Source organism: Cavia porcellus, unplaced genomic scaffold, assembly GCF_034190915.1.
Source record: "Cavia porcellus strain 051 isolate PalLab524CR breed Dunkin Hartley unplaced genomic scaffold, mCavPor4.1 scaffold_17, whole genome shotgun sequence".
NCBI classification, from domain to species: Eukaryota; Metazoa; Chordata; class Mammalia; order Rodentia; family Caviidae; genus Cavia; species Cavia porcellus.
In genome coordinates this window covers 33,937,883-33,963,355 of record NW_026947500.1, presented here as the reverse complement: position 1 = coordinate 33,963,355, position 25,473 = coordinate 33,937,883, and the positions used below count along the sequence as shown (strand labels likewise).

At 39.9% G+C, this 25,473-nt stretch overlaps 1 protein-coding gene across 3 annotated transcripts in view; it reads right to left on the bottom strand.

Moving 5' to 3' along the window:
* Nucleotides 1-7,754: 7,754 nt before the first annotated feature.
* The window catches only part of Trim44 (tripartite motif containing 44), a 115,490-nt gene continuing 97,771 nt past the window's right edge, over nucleotides 7,755-25,473 (bottom strand). For all 3 annotated transcript variants that reach the window (XM_063227780.1, XM_063227779.1, XM_023562441.2), the window contains one exon: nucleotides 7,755-12,252. Coding sequence is in view for 1 of the 3 variants with exons in the window: in XM_023562441.2 (XP_023418209.2) it covers nucleotides 12,225-12,252 (28 nt within the window). In the remaining 2 variants the exon portion in view is untranslated. The remainder of the gene's footprint in view (nucleotides 12,253-25,473) is intronic.

Below are 25,473 nucleotides of genomic sequence, written 5' to 3'. Positions count from 1 at the left end.
GCTTTCCATGTAGTCTATGTATGAATCTGGTTCTCCTGGCATAGCCTCAGCACATGGAAACACACATATACTATGCACATACTACATACTAAATACACGCCTGTGCATATACTCACAGAAGAAAGGAAAGCATGAATGCTCGATTCCCAATACCTCCCTCAAAAAATGAAAAAGGAAGGAAGGAAGACAGGGAGGGAGGGAGGGATGAAGGAAGGGAGGGAGGAATGAAGGAAAGAAGGAAGGAAGGAAGGAAAAAAGAAAGAAGGAAGCATCTTCACATTCCCACTATGACTTCTTACTTAGCTAAGGTCTTACAATGTTGGAACTGGAGAGCACAGTGAATCCTCCAACTTGGCTGACTCTACCCTTCAGGTTAGGAATGTGGCGAGACAGCACAGCCCGCTAAAGGCCCCCCATAACATGTTAGTGACAGAACAGAGACAGGAGTTAGATTTTCCAGCTCTCTTTCTCTTCTCCTGGGAAGAGCAGCTTTAGATGCCCATGCTGGGGTTGATGTAGATAAAGCTGTTTCCTGGTTCTCTGCATCTTGATGTAGTGCCTGGAGCAATTTGGGATCTGAAAGGGAGTCAGTAAGTCCAGAAGTACCGTATCAGTAGCTACTCTGGTTAGGCAAATCTGTCAACCTTGTAACACAGGAGCAAACAATACAACTTCCAGAGAGTTTCAGGCTTTAACCATGTTAAAGAAATAAATATACAGGATAATTTGAGTGCCTTGCGTATATTATGAAAAATGTAACAGGGTGATGTGGTGGGGAGGACCATAAAATAACTTCAAGGGGGATTTTAAAACTGAGCAGAGCAGCTCAATGAGGGCAGCTTGAGAGCAAGCTCCACCTGCCTCATCCCAAAGAGGACTTTGTTTTGATGAGTGATTGCTAGTACAGTACAGAGTAATCCCTAGCTACCATTTTTAAGTGCTTACTGTGTGCCAGGTGCTATACTGAGCCCTGCTCATTTAATTCCTCAGTTAGTAAAGCACAGAGATGGTACTAGAACCAAGCTTGTCTGTTTCTAAAATCCAATACTGAGAGCAAGTTCATTCATTTTTCCGAAGACAGAAAATGGTACATTGCTTTTTCCTAGCAACACACTAGAGTTAAGTGGTTCATATTGTTAACAGTCCCCCCCCACCCCCCGCCACAACATCTTTGGTCTAAGCTTTACTTTTCATTTCATTCCATTCCATACCCTTTAGAGACCTTTCTTCCCACCCTGAACACACGCAAAATGAAGTACATCATATCATCTGATGCCAGTCATGTTTACATTATAGAAGGGGGAAGGTATGTTTTTAGGAGTTAAGAATTTGTTTTTCCATTCTGTTCCCTCCCCTGGGGGTGAATTCAAATACTTTTTCTGAGGTTATACAGCGTGTGTGGTTTTGGAGCTGAACTGACAAGAGGATGGATACACACCACACCTTATTTATTTTCTCTTCTGCAGAAGGATCTCAGCTGCTTTTTCTCCCAAATTGAATTTTCTTACACTTGAAGAATGACCCAAACCAAGAAACTTCCCAAACATTTGAAATCTGAGAATTTGTGCCTGGAATTCATGAGGCTCATGGTTTCCAGATGGAGAGACCGGAAGAAGAGGAGGCAAAGGAGTGGCGGAAGGAGGCGGGAGAACGAAAGCCAGGGGAAAGCCTGAACTCTGGATCACTTCTGACTGCCTTGTGAACTAAGCCAGGGCTCTCATTTGCTTTGCAAGTCTATCTGACAATGTGCCAGGCCTGAGGATAGACAGCAGTTGTGCATGCCCTCATGAGACTGCTTCAATGATTATTAGAAAGTAAGTCACGGTGAAATTGTCTTTGCTGAGGGCAGTGACAGGCCTCGGTAGCACAATATAGAACAAAGCCTCTAGCTTGGGTATCAAGAGGAACATAAACACTACAGATGGATTTTCTTACCATCCCAGAGAGGGCAAAAGACAGTTACTTTTAGAAACTTTGGCTTCTGTTTACCATTTAACTGCACACAATGGTAGACCCCAGGGGATTTAATTCTTCCTGCACAACCTGAATGCATGTCAGAGGTGAGGGAGAAGGCTAAATAGATAACCTGCATCGAACATGTGACGTTTTGAGTATAGTTTGGGCTACAAGTAGACCAGGCATGATCTCAAAAGGAATGCCTTTATTGCATTACATAAGATAGTATCTTCTAGAGGAAGTACGAGTTTGGGGGAAACTGGTCAGAATCCACTTCTTAACAAGTGGGAAATTGCCTTAAGTGTTGGAGAAAATACACATTTGAAAATTTTAATTGATTCCTAATTGCATATAAGTTTTAGGATCATAATTTGATATTTGTGCACATCAGCCATTATAAGAATAAAATCCTGTCATTTGTACAACATGGTTGGAACCGGAGGACACTGAAATGTCAGGCATAGAAACACAATCTGCTTGTCCTCACTCATAAGTAGGAACTAAGAAAGTCGATCTCATTAGAAGTAGAGAGTAGAAGCTAGGAAAGGTAAAGCTTGAAGGAAGCTTAGATAATGGATGTCAACATACAGTTACATAGGAGGAATAAGTTCTAATCAGCTATAGCACAATAGGGGGACTACAGTTTACAACAATTTATTATTATGTCTCTTTAAAAGATAAAATACCCATTTCTATTGTTATCAGTTGTTATGGTTTGATAACTAGTGGTCACTTAACGCCAGCTGGATTACATCAGCATGCATTGAGAGAAGATACTCCACCTGAGGAGGGTTGCCAGGATAAATAGGTGGAGAAGAAGAGAGGTGTGGAGAGGGATTGAGGCGTTATGGAGACATTGTTGGTTCTCCTACGAGTTACTGTCTGAGCTGTTGGTTCTCCTGGAGAAGCTTTGGTCTTCACATCGAGCATTGCTTCCTGGCTCCGGAAGGGAAGACATGTGCTGCCTGGTCTCCAGGATGAACTCCTCAGGCTGCTTCCTGGCACATACCCGACTGTGCTTGTCGTCAGAGGAGCTCGGGGCCTCCGCGTCACTGAGGACAGCTGTGGTTCCTTTCAGGACAGCCCCATTCTTTGTTGTGTGACTTCTCGGCTCCAGTGTAGAACCCTCATCCCACTAGGACAGCTCCTTCATCCTGCTGGCATAGACTTTGGCTTCCACCGTTGATCGTTGGGTCTTCCCGGCACGAATCTGTAAGAGACTGGCGTGAGTCCTTCTTGTGGGCTCTGGACTTCCAGTTGGACTCCTGGAGGCGTTGTTCTGAGCTCTGGGTTTTTATCTGGATTCATTTGGGACATTGCCATGGGGTTTAGACTCTTGACTAAATAATCTATATCGTTGGTGTTGCAGATAGATTTCCTGCATTCTCCTGTGTTAACTTCCGGTAACCATTATAAAAATATTATAAACTCCATGTCCTGATCTGAATTGTTCTGTGTACAACCCCAGACTACAACATCAGTGTTTTACCATGAGCCCTCCAAAACTAACTCTAATGCTCCCACCACTACTACTACCAAGTCTGAGGGTGATCTTTTCCTCTATTTGGAATAGGTTGAATTTGATACAGAATATGGCCATCCAATGGGTCCAAAAGGTCTCATAATGTGTGAGGAGAAATCAAATACAGAAAAGTTGGTTCCAATTAACACCTCTAACCTCCAGACGTCCTATTAAAAACTGCATAGCATATGGCCACCCTCAAACTGGGTACTTGCACTCAATGTTTTCAAGAGCCAAGCAAAGCAGTCACTTCTTAACCTGATCTCCTGCCCTGGGAGATATGTGGTTAATGCTGCTCTGGGGCTTAGGGAAGCAAGCAAGCAGAGGTGAACAAATCCATGCCTTCGAGATCACTCATCTCATCCCTAGATAGGAGATATTACCTGCATCCTCAAGTTGAGCAGAATTTAGGGATTTCTATGGAATATAATGGGGCCCAAGGTAGGCATGATCATTGGGAAAATGTGGATCATTTCCCTCTTCTCTCCCTTCTTTTTCTATTGCTGATTATACTATTATGAAGTGAATTATGATTTAATTCCTTGTTCTGGTAAGGGTGTTACAAACCATTGGTTGCAATGAAGTCATAAAAAATATTTATAAAAAAAGAAAACTAGTTAGATAATGCTACAGTTGATGACAAAACTGTCTAGCAAAGGGACAGGCATGGAAAAAGCATTGCCTATATATCAAAGAGAATGTGATTAACTTGAACTATTTCTATATACAACTTTTTTTTGGTCTTTTTTAAAACGAGGTCTCACTATGCAGTTCAGGCTGGCCTTGAGCTCACTTTGTAGCCCAGGCTGGTCTCGAACTCGCCAGGATTCTCCCACCTCAGCCTCCCAAGTGCTGGGATTCCGCCGTGAGCCACCACGCCCAGCTTTCTATATATAATTGACACGGGATGTGCATTTACAGCCATGCATGTAGAAAGCAGTGCATTAAGGAAGAAAAGACAGTTCCAGTCACACACTTCCATATTATTATTTTTTCCCTAAATCTTAAAGAGTCATCAAATCAGGGCCAGGTTACCACAAAGTGCTTAATGACCCATGAGAAATGAATCATGTTTTCATTCCAAGGCATAATATACACATTACATCACTGTTAGATGCAAGCAACTCTTTGGTTGAGGGCTCCAAAGAGATTAAGGTCAAAAGTTGCCCCGGAGGCCGAATTCCCTAGTGAATGATTGCTACACCACTCCGTGTTCTCTTTGCTTCTGAATGCCTTCTTCTCCTAGCAACAACTAGCCAAGCTTCCCAGGCTGGTATTGTGTCTGCATAGGCTTATTCTTTTTGAAGCAGAGCTGGAGAAATATTAAGTTGAGAATCTGTTATTACAGGTTAAATGGTGTTACACCCAACTTGTGGTGAGGGGTCTAGTTTCTTTTCATTATATTCCAATTTTGTTGTAATGACTATTCCTGAAATAAATGTGCAATCGACAGGGGCTTAGAGATAACAGGGATGCTTAAGTGATTTTTATAGTAGCAGTATTTGTTGTAACAGAATTTGACCTGTATTCTGGTTATTAGTTTTATTCATCACACTGAAAACGTGGCACTTCTATTGTTCATGTCATTACATGCAAAGCAGTGTAGCATGAAAGTCACTTATGAAGGTGATGGTGGTAGGGACTTAAACACAAGAGGCTCACAGAATAAAACCTCCACTAGGAGATGTATATTTTGTTCAGCAAAACATAGTAGATTGTCAAAGGTTTATTCCTTTTAATTCTTGGGTTTTTTTCCAATCATTTGTGATACAAGTATTTCTTAAAAGTTCTGTTTTTACCATTTGCAATATAAACTTTTTTAAAATGTTAGCTAGAGAAATCATTGCCTCTCTGAGCACAATTTGAGCTTTTATGTGTGATGCACAGAGTCATTATTTAAACATGAAGTATTGTCCTGATACAGGAGGCTATTTTGGCAGTAGCACATACTCCAACAGAACTTTCAGAGCTGTTTATTGTGTTCTGTCTTGTCACTTTTTTCTTCTTGAGCTAAATTTCTCTGGAAGTCTATTTCCTTTGCTTTACTATGGGTTTGGAAACTAGGTAACAATTTAGAATTGTAAGAATAAGTAAGTTTTGAGCAGGCTCATCATGGCCAGATATAAGGCTTTTCTCTTATGTGTTTGCTTTAACTGGTTACAAGGCTTGGCACTTGGTCCCTAGTTTCCAGTCATTTTTGAATGGGTTGAACTTTTACTCAGAATTCTCCAGTTAATTCTCAGCTCCTCATTTCAAACTACTTCGTTGAGTTTTAGGTTCAGGAAATATGGATGGGGAGGCTGATGGATGAGCCCTAGGTATGAATTGTTCCTGAATTCTGTGGAATGCTGTGGCCATGATGGCTAAACTCACTAAATGAACTTTCAGGTTTTTGTCTTTTGCCAAGAATATGACACCGGCCTAATGAAAAGTTGTTGGGAGATACCTTCAAGATGTTTAAATTATATAGTCATGTGTTAGAGCTGGCTTTTTGAGAGTCTAAGATGATAGCAAAAGAAGCTTTAGATTTGGTGATTTCATTTTTTACAGCCTTAGAATGAAGATAAAGCAAGCCTATTATTTCATCCCTTCTCAAAGTGCAGTTTCAGACTGTAAGACTGCTATCCTCAGTTTCCCTCTCAGTGTATAACACACTTTCCCTCTCAGAGTATATCTGAGTATATATATGTGCAAAGCAGAGTTACCAAAGGGCCAATTTGTTTTCCCCACATGCAGTGAGGAAGGGACAGGGAAAATAATATTATCAATACGTGGTACAATCAGTGTAGCCAGTGGAGAAAAGATTAGGAGCAGGTTTTATAGAGTCTACTACACCTGGGTTTAAATCCTTGCTTTCCACTGATCATAGTAGCTAATTTTCTAAATATTCCTGAATAATAAAATTGTAGTACTAGTGATGTGAGATTAAGAAAGATAATGTGAAAAGCAACTAAGACAGCATTTGGCCCAGACTAAGAGCCAATAAATGGTAGCTATCAACAATGATTGTTAAGCTGGAAATTATAATATTTAATGAGTACAGACACTCAGTGTGGCTAATGACATTCAACAGTGTTTCTGTTTTCTCTGCTGTGACATCTTCTTTTAGTAAGACTGGCAGCCTGACTTTCTGTTAGGTGTATCTCACTCTGGTGTCTTGGTATGGCTAGGAGATATTCTAGACAAAGAGCAATTTCACTCTTCTATGTGTGGAAAGGAAATGAGGCCAAGTTTAAGTTGTGCTAAGAAAAGATCAGTTAAAAAAGGTTAATTTTATAAGGAAAAGACAATGAAACAAGGGCTGGGGCAATAGGATGTGGCACGGAGGACTGGCACCAGGAAGTAGGGAAGAAAACCTCTAAATACATTGTGGTTTGTTAAAACTCTGGTCTCCCAGATGCTACTGTGCTTGGCAGTGCCATTGTTCTCAGCACCTAGGAGGAAGTAGGACCTAATGACTGCTGCAGGAGACAGTCAGTTGTGCAGAAGCTGTCCTGAGCTTCACCAGCATGATTTATAGGGTGACCTTTGAGTGACTAATCTCCCTATCTTGGGGAAATTCTCCCAGGTTCTCACTGTCCTCATCTAAAAGGGAATTTACAGTAGGGCTTACTAACTGCATCCCTTCCACACAAAATGGGTGGTGGCTTTTAAAAACTGAATTTTCCTGTGCTTGGGTAGGGCTTGCATTTTCTAATTTATCCAGTCTTACTATGTCCAGCTTTTACACTATAAAACTGGCAACTGCAATGCCTCTGTCTCCTAGTTTCAGTGCAACTTCTGGTCTTAATATTGCAAAGATTGAAATCACTTCATTTATAATTAAATTCTATCTCCCAATTATATGGAAATACAACTTTTATTCAGAAAGATGATTTTGCTGGTGCAACTTTTGTTGTTTTGATAGAAAATTTGGTAAAATTTAAAGTTGACTGACTTTATCCTAGTTACTCTAAGTTGTAATGCTTTAAATATTATTTTAAAATGTCACTCAAGACCAAGTATCCTTTAGGTTTACAATCTACTTTGCTCATAAAACTTTTACCTAGGCATGGGTCATTTTCTTTGGAGGAGAAAACCTGTCTGTAAATAATAACGATCTTAATCTGCCCTTCTGCAGTTTCCCACAGGGGTCCTATAGCACTCTCAAGAAGTCAGGAGTAAATTAGGCTCCCACATCTAATAACCCAAACACCACACCACCACAGTAAGTATGCAGATCATCACGAATATTTACATCTAGCAGGGTCCTTTGTGCACAACTCCAACAGACAAATTGTATTTCCAGTAATGGTTTATTGATTTCCAAATGCACAGGGGTGCCAAATCCAAACATCCTGGGATAGCAGTAAATTTCTCTTACAAAATAATTTACAGTATGAAAATGATATACTGAAACATTAACTCCAAGTGTAATTCCCTTGATAGAGAATGAGTGTTCCCTTACATAAAGGGTAAAGATGACTAGGGGAATGGGGCTACGCACAGGCAAACATGGAGAGGACAATGGCTCACGGGTTCTACCTGCTAGTGCAGCGTGGCCTGTCACTGTAAAAAGGCTGCTCAGAATAAAGCTGCTGTGCCCTTGAGGCCCTGTGCAGCCCAACATGGGCTTTGTGGTTTTGCCCAAGTACTCACGTGTGCTCCTTCACTTTCATTTTCCTGCTTTGGCCCTTGTTCTGTTGTTTCTGGTTTGCTCTCCATTCTGGATGACACTGTCTTACCAGACAGGTCCAGTGTCCTAGGAAAGGATGGGTCTTAACGGCTCCTGGAAAAAACTGGGGATGGGGGCTTCAGAAACATTGCTGGATCAAAGCCATATTGTGAGATCTGGAGTCTCCCCTAAAGGTTTTCTTTTTCTCTTAGGGCTGAGCTGGATTTGATCCATAATGCATTTGTTTTTTAAACAGAAAAATCTGGATGTGTTCAGTACACAGTAAACACGCAACTGATTTTCTTATTGAGAAACATACTGAAGAGCTATTATGTGACAGTGGAATTTTAAGAATCGGAGGAGGGTATTTTCCAGGTGAGGGGTGAGGACTTCCTAAACTCTGCCACTACAAGGTTATGAATTATACAGTTGTGCCCTCAGGCCCAACCACAGTGACCAAAATGACCTAGGTCACCAAAATGGCTGGGTATGTAAGTTTCTCATGTCATTAGCCATCTTGGAAAAGGACTGGAGTGCAATTTCCTTCAAGGCTGTTACCTTGGTTCAGTGCTTTAGGAGCTGACAAGCTCTGCCAGGGAGTAACTCTTCAAGCACACAGGGTCCAATTATCTGGTGGCACTTGTAATCAGGCTGGAAGAATTCTTTGCGGTGATATGCAAGATAATGAGGGGCTGCTCAGAGCTTCTCTTATTTCTTAAACAGTGTGTATACAGAAAAATACATCGTATTTATCATTTACATCTAGGTACAAAGATATATCCCAGGTATCAACAGGAGAGAAACACATTTAATGGATTTTGAGTTGGCACATCTTTCAGAATCCAGAACTGGTGGCTGTGTTTACTAAAATATGAAAATTTCCTTTCTGTGGCAAGAAGCAGCAGATATTTAAAAATAAAGTTAGAGAGCTGAATGCCTTTCACTTTTACTATTTTTGAAGTTCTCACTTTTGAAGGCCAAGAAACACCTTATGTATGGGGGATGGCACCAAGAAAGAAAGGTTTCTCCAACTCCTAGGGCAGACTGATGTTCAAAAATGGATGGTCTGACTGCAGTGGGGGAAACTTAAGACTTGTGTTTCTGGTATACCATCATCTGAGCAGAGGGTTTTCCACATAGAAGGGAGATCTGGTTTCAAACTGCCTCCAATATTTTCTCATATTCAACTCTAGACAAGTGACTCTTCCTCTCTGCATCTGTTTTTATCACTTAACAAATGGAAACATAAGGCGTGGCGCACAGCTGATCCTCAATAAAAGTTATTTCTCTTTCTGAGCTATCAGAGCTAAGACTTTAAGTACTTCTTGGGATTGTCCTGGATTTAATAATATCAAATCAAAGGACACACCCCTTTCACCATATAAAGTCTAACACTTGGAAGGGAGCCAGGAATCTGCTGAGTACCAGATTCATTCGGGATACATCCATTATCTGCATGCCTTGATGACTTCCCCCAGGGTGTGATGGTGAACCTTTTAGAGCTTTCAACGATAAGAAACAGCTGGCTGTGGCACGCTTGCCGTAGGTTCACTACCACTGTTCTAGGGATTTCTACAAACCCTGCTGCCTATGGTCAGTCAAGGACACAATTCTGAGCACTCCTATCTTTTACTGACCTAGCAGGAGGAAAGCTTCATCACACTGGGGCTTAAGGCCAAGCAGTGAGTTTCAGCTTTGCGGGGAAGCTGGTGCCACTGGAGGAAGTGTCTTGGTTCTTACATTGATGAATAAATGCTGCCAGCAAGAACCGAGGAGCCTGGGCAGAAGCTGCTGTGCTGTGCTTAATGCTTTCCTGGTTAAAGTTTTATCAGGTGCTCAAGATAGCAGGAGCCTATAAAAGCAAACCTAGGTAGAAAGTGCTTTCTTTGAGGATTACAATCATGATAGTTCACTGAGACAGGACAGCACATATTTTTATATCTGTTTATATCTGCTGCATAAATGCTTAGATCTTTCAAATACTGACTTAAAGTAAAAATGTGTGATCAGATATGGAAAGCCAATGATATGTCCACTGCTAATACAAAGTTACCATTTGAAGATCAAACAGTGATTACTGGGCAAAGAAATACAAAAGTCATTGTAGTCTTCTGATATTTTAAATTCTTTGAAGAATGGCTGTTGGTCCTTCATTTAGAGTAGTTCTGCTGAGTATAGATAGAGATTTTAACTTGTGGTATACTAAATTGTCCAGTTTTGCAGATAGGTAGGTAAAGCACCAAAAGTGTCTTAGCCACTTGTTGGACATCAGTTTGAGAAAGAAACATTTCTTCAACACCTCAAACTCCTCTCAATCCCAATATTCCTTCTCTTGTAGTGAACAAGGGTAATCTGAACCCATAAACATATATGCTCAATAGCTTCCTGGCCTCAAAGGAATAAGTCATTTCATAGCATGCACAGAGTTGAACAATGATATAATAAATAGGATTCCTACAGTAAGGAAGTGTGGTTTCTGCTGCAAAACTATCCTGTATATACATATTAACAGCTGGTCCTGAAATTCTGTGATAAGTACACAGATACAGGCAGGCGAGTGGGGGAGGGGGGCAGGAAAAGAGGAATTTCCTCCAAACAGGCTCCTTGGTTCTGTCTCAGAAGAGTTGGAAGTCTAGGCCCTTGGTTAGCAGTAATCCCAAGCCTTCTTGGATGTGGCAGATTGTACTTCTCAGAAACACAACTAAACAGGAAAGAGGAAATGTATAGCTTATCTGCAAATAAGAAATACCTTACAAGACTTCCGATTTAGTTCAACAGTTGATGTGTATGAATATGATATTCTGTAATATAGTTAGTTTTGCTTTACATAAAAAGGTTGGCCCCTAATTTTAAACAATTTGTTAAGAAAACTGATTTTTAGCAAATTGTATGCTTTTGAATTTGGAATTTTGCATACCCCCTAGCACATTAATGCCTCCTTAAGGGTAATAGGTTGGTTGTAAGGAACTGTGGTTTGGGAGTGAAGAAAGGCCTGGAAACCAAGCTCCAGGGATGTATCTGCTCATGCTACTTAAGCGGAGAGCTACAGTGTGGGAGATAATTTGAAGACCTATGAGTGAGGAATGCCAAGGAAAGGAGGATTTCAGCTGGAGTGAGAGGAGCTATCTTCTGGGAAACGAAGCTGAATTCATCAAGCCATAGAGTGGCAAGAATTCTCCCACACTGAATATAAGCTGTATAAGGCTAACCTGGGAGTGAGACTGGCAAAATCTACAGTAAAAATTTTCATTTGGCAATGTACATTCCAGTATTTCATGTTATAACAAGCCCATAAAACCTGAACAGTTCATCCAAATAATTAAAGTTTTGTCAGATCCTTTCTACTATTTAGAAGCTCGGGTAATTTGAATCCAGAAATATAGATTTCAGATTCTTTGGTCCACTTCGTCTTTCTTTTTCCCCTAAGGTCATTTCCTTTCCACCTCGTCAATCATCTTTTTCATTTCCACAGCACTGAATTATGGATCTGAAGTCCTGGATAACTTCAAATACTAAAAATATCTATCATTTTACCTTTTAACTCTTTCTCCAACCCCCTATTCAGGTCACTAATCCTGCTTCATGGTAACTGTTTTCACAAAGATAGAAATGAACTATGAGAGACTGTCTACACGAGACAGTTCAGCCCTAATTGGCCCTCATTTGTTTCATGCTTCAGTATGAACAAGGTAGAGTTTTTGTTTATAGGCAGGCAAAAACTCTGACTTCTCTTCCAAATATTTAATTCTTCCTGATGAAGTGATATTATTGACTTCTGTAATATTACTGGGACTGACTTTCCTGAGTAAGTTCAAAGCAGCCATAGAGGAGGTATGCAATGGACCCTTCTTAATTTCCCAGTTGATCAAAGATGCTCTTTAACCTACCACAACAAGAACATGAGACACACACACTCAATAAGCATATGACTGGCTGTCTCTTGGAGAGCTATGTGCCTGCTGTGGATCTGGGGACATATCTGAGGAAGGACATTGGTTGCTGGGCAGCTTTCACAATATCAGATGCCATGACACACACGCTGTTACGGACACACAGGGGGCGGGGTGGTTTTCCACGGGGGATGCTCAGCCTTCATGTGTCCTCTTCTTCACTGGTACCACTACAAAGGAAAAGGAGAAGCAGGTGAGTTCAGACATCATGGGAAGGGAGGCAGTGTAGTCTAGGGGTGGATGGCATAGGCTTTGTTGACAGACATACCCAGATTCAGGTCCTAATTACTGCAGCTGAGCAGTGTGGACAAGTGAGTTATCTCACTACAGAGAAAATGGTAACAAAACTTTCTTGGGTTTACTGGAGAATTAATTAAGAGGATATCTGTAAAATGCACAGTGCTATACAGTAAATGAGTAACTATTTGGAGGAACAGGTGACAAGATAAATTTTTTACTTAATTAACAAATTACTGGTGAAAAGCATGAGTTCAGTTTCCTCTAAGCCCTAAGCTATCCATTGTTAGGAGAGAAGTGATGAGAAGCCATCAGTGGCATTTCATATCGGAATAAAAGCCAGGATTCCAACTCATTTAAATATAGGTCAGTTCCTATGTTTAAATGTCATCTCTTCAGAGAAAGCTCTCTGCCTAAATAGGACTGCCTGGTTGTGCTCTATCTTCTTTCATAGCCCTTATCACATTCTCTACCTTGTTTACCCTCCCTCTACCCAAACTAGAGTAGATAAGAGCAACATTATTACCTCTACTGTATTATTATTAACAATTACTATATATCTAGCAGTAGTACTATGCAGTGCATACAGAATTACTCAACAAATGGTTGCCTTTAAAAGGGAAGTGAAATTACATCAGAAAGGAGGGAGGGAGGAAAAGATAAGAGTTGAAAAGCATGGCCAGTCATTACTGCACTAACCAGAGTATTCCAGATGCCATTGATGTTTTGATGGACAAAAAATGAGTTGCGGAATCCCAGAAGCATGGCTAGGACCTCAGCTGCTCACAATTAGTGTCTGGTCTGGGCACTAAGAGTGGACATTTTCCATACAGTGATAGGGGCAAACAGAAGGCAAGGCCAGAGAAGAAAAGCAGCAGAGATGAGCACACTTAGAAGGGCAAATGTAGCAAATTTGCCTAGAATGGCTTCATCTACTTCGATAGAGCGCACTGTCTAAAATATTAACCACAGACACCTTGATCTAGTGTAAACTGAGAGCCAGGAGCTCACAGTTTTTCACTTATTCTTCTCATTACTTTTCATATCAATTCCAGGATGTTGGAACTACAATTATCCCCATGTCCCGGTGAAGAAAGTGAAGTTCTGAGACATGAAAAATCCTAGAGTCACACAGTGAAGGTCTGTGTCCTTAAAACTCAAGGTTTAGTACTGGCTGGATAAAGTCTAAATAAGTCAAGCTGGTACAGAAAGAAAAGGTCGGTGGTACATCAGCTCCCAGCAATGACCTAGAAATTTCTAATCTCACAAAGAATTATCTATGTCTATATAAAACCTGTGCTATTTCACATCTATCTGGGAAAGCCCTTAAGGAAGATACCCTAGACAACAGACTTTCCATTCAGTGAAAATATTTAAGACACATGGCCTACAAATTAAGGTAAATGTAACTCTAGAAACAAAAGAAACAAACTCAGTAAACGTCACCATCCAAAACTCTGCACTAGTTCCACCCTTTTCCTGCTGGCTTTCCAGTCATGAGATAGATGGTGCATGTAGGAAGGGCTGGCCAGAGGACTGTCATTAGTGCATTTTTTTGGTGGCATCTGTTCTAACAGGGACAAAGAATCTTTTATGAAAGCTTCCCCACAGAATCAAGGCAGTATTGGAATCAGCACTATATTCACCCTTTGGTGCTATCCAAAGCAAGCTCTTATTGTTCGCTGGGCAGTTTCACTTTGACTATGAGAAGGCCAGTATGGTGACTGTGCCCTTTCTCTATGCTGCAGTTCACTCTTTAACATTCTTAACTTTGGATACATATTTTAAAGGGTTCATGAGCCTACTGAAATTATAGTTTGGTCTGTATGTTCTTTTGTCTGAGAAAGGCCATAATTTTCATCATCGTCTCAAAGAGGTCAACAATTCTTACCCCCCAACTGAGAGTAACAAATTATAAATAAATTCTTTCTCAGTTGCTAAGTTATTTTACTATGAGTCTTGGACACTGGCTTGAAGAAAAGGCCAGAAGTCTTGATGGATAAAATGTTTTCTCTGTACCCTAAGAGACATGTTTATTGGGCCTGAGAGACAGTTTCTCTCACAGTTTAAAACATGAGCTCTTGGGACCCTGGGATATCATTTATTAATCTCTTCAACTGTTAAAATATTTACTGTAGGGGCTGGGGATTTAGCTTAGCAGCATAAGCACCTGCCTTGCAAGCAGGTGGTCATGAGTTCGATCCCAGGTACCGATTAAAAAAAAAAAATTACTGTCTTACTATTTGTTAGACATCACACTTGTCACACAAAGAGTAAGATGCACACAGTAGTTGCCTTCATGGACCTTATATCGTTGTAGGACAGAACAGGGACCACAATGGAGGAAAAGAAAACATTTTTTCCAGCACTTTCAAAGATAGCATCTTTTTTTTTTTTTTTTGTCTTTTTCCTTTTTATCGGTACCGGGGATCGAACTCACGACTGCCTGCTTGCAAGGCAGGCGCTTATGCCGCTGAGCTAAATCCCCAGTCCCAGCATCTTATTTTTTCCATAACAGATAAACCACTTTTCCTCAATAATAAAGGAAAAGGATACTAACTGAATCTGTATGTGTTGATTGTTCCTGGAGGGTTACCCAGCAATACTACCTGTGTGAGGCATCATTCTCTCTCTTTCATCTGACATACAAGCTCGCCTATATGCCTAAGATTTTATCTGAAATTGCCCATAATAGCCTTCACTTTCCCCAAATAAAGTAGCACAGCTTTCCTCCTCAGTGCTCATCCTCTTCTTCTACCAGACACATTTATATTTACAACTAGGGTGGGCTTCAGAGGTTATTTTCTTTTAGTGTCTGTTTACATATTTGTTTTGTTGTTTTTTTTTTTACATATTTGTTTTTAATTAGGGTGTTAGGCAGACAGCCTATTCCACAGAAGCACATATGGGAGAGCATCATATAGTTTCGAGTCACCAAAATGAACTCGGTTCAAATCCTTAGGTGAATTACTAACCGTGGAATCTGTTTCCTCATGGTAAAACTCTCCAGTGTTATGAAAGCTGTATGCATTTTGCATAATACAAAGAATTTATAAAATGTTGATCCCCTTCCTTCTTATTCTAAATCAAAACATGTCACCTCCTAACTTTCCTTAGTTCTTGTTCTGGCATCTGAAACATCACATTCCAGAACAAGCATGCTCCTATTCCCAAATTTCCTTCAAATATGTGGGAAGAAAAAGTAGCCTGCTTCGCTTGCTGGGAGATGATTTTTTTTCTTAAAGTCAAATAGTGAAATACAGGTATTAGACTGAGTTCTGTGGCTCTGACCCTTCTACATGGCAGGTAGGGCTCCAGAAAATCCATCCTTTGCCAAAGGCTAATGGGGGCAAATACCTAGCAAAGCTTTGTTAACTGGTCTTGGTTTAGTTACTGATTGATCTAGTTTGAGGGTACTGTTATATATAAAAGTGGTGGTCTTAAAACTGAAGAATATATACCCTGTGACATATAATAAAATTTCAGGAAGTATATGAGCATAAGCGGTTTTAAGGAAATATATCTACAGATCTTTAATGTCTATGTGCAGTATACTCATTCTTAAAACTGATCTTCCTAAGAGCAAGCCTTTAGTCTATAGGTTCTTGTAAGGTACTTGCATGTTCATAATCACCTGAGATTCTCTTCAGAAAAAAACGCTTACCTCTAATCTTCCTGAATCTTACATACAACAATTTTAGAATGTCTCACTTCTAAGAGTCCTGTGATAGCAGGGTGAGATAGTAAAGGAGGCAATTCCTTATTTGAACCGGGCTGTGAGCTCTTGACAAGGCTGTATATTTCATCTACCTATCCACTAATCGAAGAACTTAAATTCAGAGGTGAGATAGCTGTCATGAGATGGTGTACTAGTATGTTTATTTGAACTGAAAAAAGAGGAAGTCAGGCTTAATGTGACAAAACACAGGTCTGACTTGGCTGGATGGGTTGGTCATAAGAAATAGCTTTGCCAACTAGCTGATGTAGTGAATTGTGCCTATGAACCCATGGTGCCAAAGTTCTGACAAAAGTATATATAAAAGCTCATATATTAACTATATAATATGTCAGCAATCATAGTCTCTTCAACCACTTATACTTGATATATTTTCAGGAAATGACTTAAAAATGTGCAAGAAGGCACATACATCTTTCTAAATTCTTTTAGGGGTCATAAAACCAAAATGTTTACATAAAGGAATTGGAGTGCTTAAATTCTGACTGGGAGGGTGGCATGAAACTGAACACCTCCCTATTTGGGTAGAGGTGTTAGGGTAACAGAATGGGATTAAGGTGTGCAGAATGCTGTGTCCCTGCCTGATTAGGAGTCCTTTGTGTCTTGCTGTGATACCTGCAGCAAAAGTTGTAAGAGGCATGCTACAAACCCCAGTCATGGTCACTAACCAGTTACTGATAAAGTGATTATGATGGAGAAGTGTCACTCCCTGACCATTTCTTACTTAGTATGCATTGTAGTTTATTATTTTTTTTTATGTCTTTTTCGTTTTTATCGCTACCAGGGATCAAACTCACGACTGCCTGCTTGCAAGGCAGGCACTTATTCTGCTGAGCTATGCATTGTAGTTTAAATCTAGAATGCTCTCCCACAAAGTTTCATGTTTTCAGAGATGGGGCTTTTGGAAGATGATTGGATCATGCGGTGCTACGCTCATCAGAGGCTTAATCCACTGATGAGTTCATAGTTCTATACACTATGTTAGAGGTTGCAGTCTAGTTGAAAGAGGTCAGTTGGTGGGGAGTGACCTGTATCCCCCTTCTCTGGCTCCTGCCTTTTCTCTCTGCTTCCTGGCCACAATGATATAACCTTTCCCTCCATCACAGTCTTGTGCCATCCCATTTCTGCCTTGAAGCTAGTTGACTTTGGACTAACACCATTACCCAAAATAAACCTTTCCTACTCTAAACTGTGCATATCTAAACTGTGCATATCAGGTATTTTTCCTAGAGAAACTAGTCCATATAGACAGGCAGCTCAACTTTTCAGCTTTTGTTCTCAGAGCTTCTAGCTCTATAAGAGGAAGTCAGTAAATGAAGTGCCATGCATTCTGAACTCCCAAGTCTGAGTTTCTTTTCCTAAGCAGATAATACAACCTAATTTGATTTGGTATCACCCATATCTGGTGAGTTCTTGGCTATTAATTAATTATTGCTGTAACAGGATTACTTAACTCAGGAGGATGGAAAAATTAAGAGGTATTGACAAGGGAAAAAGGCTAGATTCAGTCAAGATTCAAAAGGATAGATTTAGCATTCTCCAGAAATTAAGCCATTTGGGGACTGCATAAGATGCTAACTGAAAAGTTTTGAGCACTCAGTATTTGAGTAAGCAGCAGCCTTATTCCAGTAAGTGTATGACTGTTCTTGCCAAGGAGATGAACCACACACTAGGATCTAGGAACTCACGTCAGGTAGTCCACACTCACCTGTTCCAACAGCCTGAGCTGAAAGTAACTTACTGTGCTATATTTATAACAGACCAGCACTTGTTAGTGGCAACCTGTGGAACTAGTCAGATACAAACAAATAAAGCAAAATGCCCTTGGCTTATCTTGAGTTAAGTGGGATAAATGTAAGACTGAAGTTCTTTCCCTGGCTCTGCCACATGACTCTGCGGCTGTTTCTTCATCTGGGAAATAAGGATGTCTTGCCCTGAGTGTGAAATCTAGGAAAACCCTAAACCAGACAAAAACTAAGCTCCTTTCCAAGCTTATCACTTGCTGAAATAATTAAATTTCATTTATAGTGTTTTCTCTCTTTGCTTCCTGTGCCCTTCTTTCTTTCTTCTCTATCACATCTCAACAGATGCCTAGTTTAATTGTTCCAGTTTTTAACCTATTTTTTTGGCTAAGTTGAGTGATAAATAGTACTGTTTGATAAGTACCTACTACAAACCTAAGAGGAAGCTGTAGTATGAGAAGAAGCTCAATTATTTCCTAAAGAAGTTTGGCTTAGCTTCAGCCTTACTGCATCCTTCAAGTACAACAAAGACAAGAAGAGCTCTTCTTTTTGGACTACATTTTACTTTATCCTGTGAGCTTTTCTCTTATAATAATTGTCATTATTCACCGAGGGCTTGATGTTCCATGAACTGTGGTACACATAATCTTATGGAACCCTAATTAATAGCCTCTGGTATTATGATCTCCAACCTACAGTTGAGAAACTTGAGGCCCAGGTAGTCACATGATTTGCTGACAGTACACGGCTTGTAAATGGCAAATCCAGGTTAAAAAGTCAAAGACTTCTGAACACCTCAGAAATGAACAGGGCTTTTGTAAGAGGTGAGCCTCTATCTTCTGACCCTGGTTCCCCAGCCAATAAAGAATAGCCATTCAAGATGTCTGAAGCTGACTTTTTCACCTAAATGAGTTTACCTGAAAAATCCACTAATAAGGATTTTTTAGTGAGATGGAAGTGATTTTTTTAAGCTTAAAAAAAAAAAAAAGCCACGTAAGGCTAGGATTACTACAGAAGGAGAAGAAAACACAGTTCTGAGTTTCGCAGTCCTCACAGCTAGTTCTGCCTCTACAGACTCATTTAGGGGCCTCACCTCCAGCGTGGCTCTGGTCACAGTGCCAAGTTTGATCTCCATAAACTTGCAGCCTATTTATCATCTTACAGGTGGCTACCCATCTTGCCCTCAACAGAGTGGTGTGGGTCATAGCCTGCTTCTTTGGGAGATGAAGGTGCTGCAGTGTCCTGCTGTTGGGAGGCTCCTGAACAGAAGTAACAGGCAGGCACCTTAGCCTGTCAACATACCATCTGCTCTCAGAATTCCTTTCTTTAGGACTGAATCTTCTGGTGCTGCTAGATTTAGAACAGTCGTTTCTAGCCTCTTTTCCTTTTTAAATTCAAACAGTAACCTTTTCCTTTTTGCTGCCTTTCATTTTCTATAGCAAATAGGTATTGCTTCTAGAAAAAGAAAAAAAAATTCGATAGTTTTATCCCACGGATAACAGCTATCACATTGAAATATACATTAAAATAGTCATCTTTCTTACATAAAATTGGCTCATACTTTATAGGTTTATTTTTTAACAATATTTTAATATGATTTAACTTTATTTTGCAATATTGGGGATTGAACCCAGGATCTTCACATTGAGCTACAGTTCCAGCCCCTTTTCATTTTTGAGACATAAGTTACAAGTTGCTCAAGATGGGCTTGAAATTGTGATCTTCATACCTCAGCCACCCAGAACGATGGGATCACAGGCCCGCACACCATGCCCAGTTATAGGGGCTTGTTTACAACTTGCTTTGTCCATTCAACTCTTTATCATGAATATCTTCCCTTCTCAAGAAACACCTTTCTCCAAAATTAGAATTCATGATTTACTTGTATCACACCCAGCATATCTAAAACTGGGCACTTAAATTCTTCTATTCATTCTACTATTCTTTCACCTGATTAAAAGAACTCAATCCTTTCTACTATTATTTACACCTCTTGATACACATCACTTTGCATGAATCATCCTTAATTGTTTCCAAAGAAAAATTCCCAGAGGATAACTCTTGGATCAAAAGGCATGCTTGTATTTTTTTAAATACACTTTAATTTTTAGACTAGTTTTAGATTTAGAAGAGAAATTATAAAGATAGTATAATGGGTTCGCACACCTAGTTTCCTTTCCTACCAACGGGAAAGCGTTTAGATTTTCTTAGTTTTCTCTTACTGTCCTTTTCTGTTCTGGGATATCATACTTAGTTATTATGACCCTCCTGATTGTAACAGTTTTTCAGATCTTTGTTATAGATGATGGCTGTGACTGTTTTGAGGGGACAGTGTTAGGTATTTTGTAGAAAACTCTTCAACTTGGATTTGTCTGATCCTTTTCTCATGATTGGGTCGTATGTGCTGTTGCAAGGAAACTATAGAGAAAAATATAGAGGTAAAGTGCTATTATTACGACAGGATACCAAGGGCTCAAATTCACCATAACCTAGGACTACTGAGGCTAGTCTTGATCATTTAGCCGAGATAGCGACTGTCAGGTTTTTCCATGATAAAGTTACTCTTTTCCACCCTTCCCACAATGTATTCTTTGTGAGGAAGTTACTATGAGCAGTTCACACTTAAAAGTGAGGAGCCATAGTCCCTCTTCTTGAGGGTGAAGTACACACATAAATTATTTAAGATAATTTTGAACACAATTGTCTTTTAAAAATTTATTTAATTATTTACATTAGTATAAACTCATATATTTCTTTTTTTGTTTGCTTGTTTTTTAAGACAGGGTCTCTCTATGCAGTTCAGGCTGGTCTTGAGCTTACTTTGTAGCCCAGGCTGGTCTCGAACTTGCAACGATCCTCCTGCCTCAGCCTTCCGAGTGCTGGCCTCAGTTACCATGTACCAAACACATCAGTTTGAACTCATGTATTTTTACCTTGGATTATAAACCATTTTTTTTTGTTGGTTGAGTAATTCAGCTGTGGCTTTGGGAGCTCCTTTAGTTGGCTCTTGTGTTCCCTTGCTACAACCTCATTAGCGTGGGTTTTGTTTTTGTATACTTCCTTCTTATGGCACCACAAGATCCTCCAGACTTAACTTTGTGTATTTCCTGTTCCAGTCCTAGAAGCAAGTATTTCTCCAAGGAGCAAAGAATATGTGTTTTAAAAAGCATTCAACAAGTATTGTTCAAATACTTTGCATGGCTCTTCTTACACTAATTTATAGTCTTTATCATATGGTTGTACGAATCTCTATATTTTTCATACCCCTGCCAAAAATGGAGCAGTTTTAAAGTGTCTGTGGGAAGAGAATTTGGTATGTGCATCTATGTGTGTATGCATGTTGTACACATGGGTGTATCTGTATTTGTGGCTCTCTATTAAACTTCAAGAGGAAAATGTCCTAGGGCATTAAGTTTTCCCCTTTTTCTACCTATGCTGACCTTATCAACTTTCCTCTGATATCACTCATGGTCTTTTGTGGTGAGGGTTAAAGAAACCTTTCCCATACCATTCTACTAGGGCCCAGGCAATGCCAGAGGATGGGGAATCAAAAATGGAAAACAGTCCAAAGGAGTACTGGGAATCTGTACCTTCCCCTTGCTTCCTGTGCCTTTAGGGATTCACTGGGCCTAGTTTCCTCATGTTCTCTTTGCATGTGAGTAATGGCAACCAAATCTCCTTCAAGCAATTTTCTTCTACAGAAATCTTCAATTCAAGATTTAATAAAATGCTGGCCTTTAAACTTCTTGTTGTCTCAGCGGCTGAATTTTACAAGTTAACAAAGGAAAGGGAGAAAGGAACAGTAAGTAAATACACTCTTGACACGGATCTGTAATCTCTGTATGAAGAGTCAGTTGAATGTGCATGTGTGTGTGTGTGCGCATGCGCATGTTCTTATTAGCTCTGAGTCCAATTACAACCTCAAGACAAGTTACAAAATCTATAGAAAGTTGGTTAACTGTAGGCATCCCGACCTTGGCAGATCTAGTTCTACTTCTCATGTGGTCAAGGGTTATGAATGCAGATGTGGAAGTTAGAAACAACAGGGGGCAAACCACAGTTCTGCCACTTAATTAGCTGTGAAAAAGGAGGATAACTTAGTAACTATCTGGAAGAGATTCTGAGAGGATAAAATGAGATTCATGTATACAGAGTGCTTGGCACTTTATACAAACAGCTTAGCATTTAGTAGGTGCCCAAGACATTTTTGTACATACTAAATGTGTCCAATACATTGTGGTGTTATTTAGTAATATCAGATGAAGAAATCAAGGCCAAGAGGGGCTAACAATGATGGCAGAATGAGACTCAATGGAAGTTAGTTTCTGGTTCCTCAATACACCACTGGACAACCCCCACTATCTCTAGGACTAGCGTTTATAGGGGGAGGCACAGAGGAGGGAAAATGAGGAAAGAGACAGACAGACAGACAGACAGAGAAGACAAAACCGTGGTCACACATACACTATACCACATTTGTCACCTCAAGAAGGTCAAGGTTTGAGCTCAAGCCTGTTCTCTTGCTCTGATAAAAGGCCATTTATTAATAAGATTATAATAGTTCACGACTGAATGTTTTCTGTGTGATAAGTACAATGCTCAAACCCTACAAGCACCAGCTTCCATCCCAACAGCAAGTCCTACTGACTCCCTATCTGACCATTCCTTTTCTCCACTTCCATCTCTCCTTGAACTATTGTATTTGCCTCTTGATTACTCTTTATACTTCTCTCTCTCTCTCTCTTTTTTTTTTCTTTTTTATCGGTACTGGGGATTGAACTCATGACCGCCTGCTTCCAAGGCAGGCGCTTATGCCGCTGAGCTAAATCCCCAGCCCCTCTTTATACTTCTCTTAATTTACTATCCCCTGTTTCAAACTGTACACAGAGTAATAGCTCTTAAATGCCTAACACATTATGACACACTCCCTCTTAAATTCTCCAATGGCTATCTATAACCCTTAGAATTAAGTTTCTGCTCACAAATCCCTATTTGCTTTGGCTCCATCCTCTTCCTCTACCTGGATTTATATTACCTTCCAGCAACACTGGTTTTCTTTCTGTTCCTCAAATAAACTAAGTTTGCTCGTGTCTCCAAAGCTTGTCTCCCGTTGTGGAGTGACTGACTTCTTAATACTTTGTTCTTAGCCCCAATGCCACTTTTTCAGAGGCTGTCTCTGTCCAAGGCATCCAGAACAGGCACTGTATTTCTGCACTTCCGTATACTGTATTGCTTTCACTCCACCAATCACTATCTAAAATTATTTCAAGAGACCAAGGGTTTTTATTTGTTCCCTGCTACAACTCTAGTACTTGGTTGTGTGGTTGGTACCACAACCAAACGAGTGGCAAACCAAATGAACAAATGATCAAAGCAAAGCCATAAATTATTAGTCTTCTTAAAAACCTTCCCAGGCAAACTATGGGTCACTTGCTGACCTGAAGATACTTCTCAGGAAACTCATAGTTTCCTTACAGAACCAAGATTCTATTTTTTTTTTTTTGAACTTTTATAGGTTTACCAGGTACACATAACTACTGGGACACCAGGAAAAGACTGAAATGCTACCTTATAAACAATACTAGTTTTACACACAATGAGCCTTCCTGGTAAAGGACAACTGTGGCTGATGGACAGAGAATACTATAATTAAAGAATGGCAGAAGCAAACTGATGTCCAACTTTCCCCAACAAGGAAACCTGAATAACTGATGAGGTTCTTCTCTATGAGGAAATGTTCTCATCTGACTTCTCTATAAAATATCTTCATTATGTGGAAATTCCCAATGCCCCACAATCCAACTGTGAGCTTTCTTAAGGGAAGCGTGGAGTCCAACGTTTCAAATCATGTATCCCTCAACCCAATGTGTCTACAAAAAGAAAGAGGTAAGAATGGTATGAAGTCACTCAAGCCAAGGTGGAAGTGAAGGGGGTGCTCACTTCATTGGTCTTTCCTTTAGATGAAATGTCAGCTGAAGTCTGGCTTCAGAGCAGGAGAGCTGAGTTATTACTGTGGTTGTAACCAACAGTAGAAAAAAAGCACACAACTAAGACTCAAAATTCTATTCCAGTGCACATTAGCAATATGCCCTTGAGTGATATGTCTCTTTAAAGGTTACATGCTGCTGTGGAGAATCCCAATAGTCTTTTTTTTTTTTTTTTAAGTGGAGCTGGGTTTTTCAGTTTTTATTATGGTAGCCAGTTAGTGACTTTCCTGTTATGACCTGGCTGTATGAGGTGGCCATTTCTCTCAGATTCTCCCCTCATTCTTGTAGAGTCCAGCATACAGTATCACGTAAAAGACTTAACACCTTGTCATCTTCCCCTGGTTGTAAGAAAGAATATCTGTGACAATTTCACTCCTATCTGTTCTGAGACAAGAGGCACTTAGATCTCACTCTTTTAATGAGGTTGCACAGAAAATATCTTTTAAGCTTGAGAAGATTTCCACTCCATCCCACTAGAGGATAGAATCTGAATAAAGTCCAGATGCTCTTCCCTGTCTACCATCAGGGAACCAATGAAGACAGTCTCATAGGTACCTAAATGTCAGTCCTGGTCACATGAGCTCTTTAGATGCTGAAGCTATTTATTCCTCCAGTGTTCTAGAACGTGCCTGTCAATTAATTATGGACACACATGGCAGCTAGTACATAGGATCTCTCATTTAGCTGACGAGGTGAAAGGTAGAAAAGGCAGACCTTCAGAGTAGAAACTACATCCACAAAAAAGCAGACCTTCTCTATTTACTTGGAGAACTCCTAAGAAAGGAATATAATATAGTAGAATTATCCAGCTAGGAGTAAGACCAGGATTTCCAACCAAACTTTCAACTCTTGAGTTTTGGCTTTGGCAAAGTTATTTAATCTCTCTATGCCTCAGTTTCCTTTTCTATGAAACAAAGAATTATTCATTTAATGAACAAATACTTACTGAACATCCCTACTATATTAGTAACTCTAATAAGTGTTGGCATTGCAGTAGTGAAAAAGACTGATGAGGTCTTTGTTCTCATCAAGCATAATTTCTAGTGAAGAGATAATAAATAAGTAGATAAGTAATTTCATAAAGCAGAAAATACCATGAAGAAAATAAAGCATGATGATGGAATAAAGAATGATGAGTACGGGAAAGGGTAGTCAGGAAGAGGAAAATATCAAGATTTATCTCTTGCAATTTACTATAAGTATTAAATGAAAATTAGTTGTAAAGTGTTTAGTATACTATCTAATGAGTAATGAGCACTGCTTTTATATCACTCTCACTTTCAAGTCAGTTGCTTCTCTTTCACTTATCTCAGTGACTGAGCCCTTACCACATGTAAGTGACAGAATATAAAGATGAAACAATGTGTTCTCCACCCTTTAGGATGACAGTCTGGCATATGATGTCGCCCCCACATAGTTCAGAGAAAGCAGAAGTGGTGAATTCCATCTAGAGTCAGAAGCGACTATGTCACCCATTGTTGATGGACTGATATTTTCCAAGAAGACAAGGGGATCAGGAAGAAGGCAAGCGACATGGAAAGAGCAGCTTGAACAAATTCTTGAAAATGTGAAACACCTTGGCATAGTCAGGGAGCCATGAAAAGTTCAGAATGGCTAGAAATACAGCATGAGAGGGTGGGCTGAGAAAATGTGACTCATCAGCAGCTCCCAGCTTAACTTTGCAGGTCA